The 3356-nt window shown below is 37.2% G+C and overlaps 1 protein-coding gene across 1 annotated transcript in view; it reads left to right on the forward strand.

Annotated features, from left to right (window-relative positions):
- LOC109846845 (putative mannan endo-1,4-beta-mannosidase 9) overlaps window positions 1776-3356 on the forward strand; it is a 1680-nt gene continuing 99 nt past the window's right edge. Inside the window, exons 1-5 of the mRNA XM_020416085.1 lie at window positions 1776-1997; window positions 2088-2282; window positions 2359-2481; window positions 2567-2769; window positions 3092-3356. The exon at window positions 3092-3356 is cut by the window's right edge and continues 99 nt beyond it. Of these exons, the coding sequence (XP_020271674.1) occupies window positions 1785-1997; window positions 2088-2282; window positions 2359-2481; window positions 2567-2769; window positions 3092-3356 (999 nt within the window). The 5' untranslated portion in view covers window positions 1776-1784. The remainder of the gene's footprint in view (window positions 1998-2087; window positions 2283-2358; window positions 2482-2566; window positions 2770-3091) is intronic.

Below are 3356 nucleotides of genomic sequence, written 5' to 3' on the forward strand. Positions count from 1 at the left end.
AAGCATGTCGCCAAACACGTTGCAATCGCTTATAAGCCATAAAAGTAAAGTGACCTATAAAACAATTTGACCAGTTGTCAAGTATGCCCTTCACGAAAACATATAAAAGCTTCAGAGGGGAATCATAAAAGAATGACTGCATAAATTTATTTGTAAGCTTTACGGCATGATACATGTAATTTTTTTTCCTTCTTCTCTAAAGTGCTTCTACAAATCCTAAGATGTCGTCCATAGAACGTAAGCATGCATGCATGCATGCATCAGCGCTATTTTCTTCGATCAAAAAGTAGCAAATAAGCAACTGCCATTAAAAGTAATATCTAGCGTCATTTTTTATCATTAAAGTGACATCTTCAACTTCCACGCTATCTTCTTCCATAACTTGTGTATGTTCTTTGATCAGTTATATTTTGTTATGCTACATTATTCCTGTATATGCATGCATTTATATATATCTTATCAACTTGGCTCCTTTATTTACTTTAATCCTCAAAGCTTTCAGTTAATGTAGTTAGGCTAGGCACTTATTCATGCCTGCTGCCCAATTGCCTTGGCGTATGAGGTACCGCATTATTTTATATATCAACAAAACCTTGCCGATAACCAACTTGAACTCTTTTTCTGTTGCAATATATTAGAGGCTGCACATTTGTTGAGTCAATTTATTTGCCTTTAACAGCTGTTTGTCTCGTTGTTCGTTGTCTTCAGTCTACACGCTTCAAGAGAAAATTCTGATTTTCAGTCCAAAACTCATTTTGGCACATATCATGAAGAGAAAGATGAAGACAATATTAGCTCTCTATAACACATCACACATGCGCTAAGCGCGATGTTTATTATTCTTACTAAGGAACAAGGCATAATGAAAACCTTTGTTAGCGGATATTAGCCAAATATGACAGTTGCAATAAATATATTGTAAAATGATTGTAATTACTTTTTCTTTTAATTTGACTGTGTATATTACGAATATATCCCTAGCTAGGAAGGTTCTATAGACTCTAGCTGTAGATTTGCGGGGATGAAACTAAGATAAAATGGAACTCCAATTTTTTTGACAGAAAGAAAGTCCGAGTTGAATTCATCCGCGGTTTTTGCGGATAAAATGGCATGGATAAATGCAGCGTCTAACAACATAAACTGAAAGTTTCAGTGACAAAAATGCATAAAGGCGAAGGAACCTAGTATAACAAAATATTGGATCAAGCATTAGCTAGCTACAAGGAATTCAAGAAGATAGCTTGGAAGCTAGAGACGTCACGTTTATCATAAGACGGTTACAAATGGTAGTTGCTCATTGATTACTCTGACGAAAATATTGAGAGTGCATGTGCATACATTCCCTTTGTCACTTTGTATAATTTTACAAACTGTGCAAATAGTTGAAGTTTTCATAAGTTTACGTATATTGACACACAAGTTTAGCTCAGTTCATGCAGTTATCAACTAGCATAGCAGCTTCCTTCTTAAGAAAAAACTCTATCCACCATAATGAAAAGAGAAAATAACAGAAAGTTCTCAACCTACTCCCTTTTCAGTGCTCAAGTGCATCTCAATCACCTCCATTGGCTAACTTCGCCATGAAATGGAAAAGCTAGCTACCTCAACTCTATATAAACCCCATGCCATTCTCGACTCCAATCCACGCCAAACTCTTATTCTTCTTCCTAGAGCCATCCACTATGAAGAGCCAAGGCATTTGCAGCTTTCTTCTTTTAGCCATGCTAGTTTTTACCAATCCTGTCAAGGGTTCAGGCTTTGCCTCAACAAGCGGGACCCATTTCATGATGAACGGTCGCCCGTTCTATACTAACGGGTTCAATGCTTATTGGATGATGTATATGGCAGGAGACCCGTCGACGAGATATCAAGTCTCTAATGCTTTCCAGCAAGCAAAAGGTTACGGTTTGAATGTTGTGAGGACTTGGGCTTTTAGTGATGGTGGCTATAGGGCCCTTCAGATTTCTCCTGGCTATTACAGTGAAGACATGTTCAAGGTATATAACATAACAATATTATATACTGATATATGTCACAAATTTTTAAGTCTGATGTATTAATTTTTAACTTGCAATTTTTTATGACAGGCATTGGACTTTGTGATTTCTGAGGCTAGGAATAATGGAGTTTATTTGATATTGAGTCTGGTAAATAACTGGGAGGGTTATGGAGGGAAGAAGCAGTATGTTCAGTGGGCTAGAGACCAAGGGCAGTGGTTGAACTCTGATGATGATTTCTTTAGGAACTATCTCACAAAGCAATTCTATAAGAACCATATCAAGGTAACATATTAACTGAGCTTCTTTGATTCATTTTATCCAATTTGGTATTTTGTTACTTATAATTGTCATGATTCAGGCTGTTCTCACAAGGGTTAACTCGATAACGGGAGTAATGTACAAGGATGATCCTACCATCTTTGCATGGGAGCTCATGAATGAGCCCCGTTGCCAGAGTGATAACTCAGGATCAACCCTACAGGTTTACAATGCAAGCTGTAATATTTCTTACACAAACATGCACGCCTATTACAATTTTGCTAACTTCATTTATGTTTGTGCATTAGAATTGGATATCTGAAATGGCTGGTTTTGTGAAATCTATCGATAGTAACCACATGCTTGAAGCTGGGCTTGAAGGATTCTATGGAGAGTCGAGGCCTGATAGGAAACAATACAATCCTGGTTATGAAGTTGGGTCTGATTTCATTGCTAACAATCAGATCTCTCAAATCGATTTCACCACCATTCACATCTATCCCGATCAATGGTAAGTTTGTTTTATGTTCTAAAGCATGTTATGGATTCAAAAGAGGGTAAAACTCTTTGGAAATAGGGTAAAATCACTCATATTTAATATTTTACAACTAACGCTTTTTCTATTAATAGTGAAAAAAGAGTAAGCAACGTATCGTTGCATCATAAGGCTTTGGACAAAGCAAAGTTGTATAATCCTTAAAATATGTGAACCTCCTTTATCTATATCTATACCTGATAATGTAATAATAAACATGTATATATATAGTCCTCAAATTACACGATATTTATGTCTTTTATATATTTTGTGACTAAAAGGATGATGCTTGATGCAGGATTAATGGAGCTGACGATTACGCCCAAACCTCATTTCTTCAAAGCTGGATCACGTCGCACTCCCAAGACTCAGCGTCCATCGGAAAACCACTCATGATCACCGAATTTGGAAGATCAAATAGGCAGTTCAGCACCTCTCAGAGGGATGCTTACTACTGGACAGCCTACAACACCATCTATTCATCGTCCAGAAATGGAGGCTCTTGTGCCGGTGGGCTCTTCTGGCAGTATCTCGGTCAAGGAATGGATAACTTTCGAGATGGG

Source organism: Asparagus officinalis, chromosome 7 (genome assembly GCF_001876935.1).
Source record: "Asparagus officinalis chromosome 7, Aspof.V1, whole genome shotgun sequence".
Lineage (NCBI taxonomy): Eukaryota > Viridiplantae > Streptophyta > Magnoliopsida > Asparagales > Asparagaceae > Asparagus > Asparagus officinalis.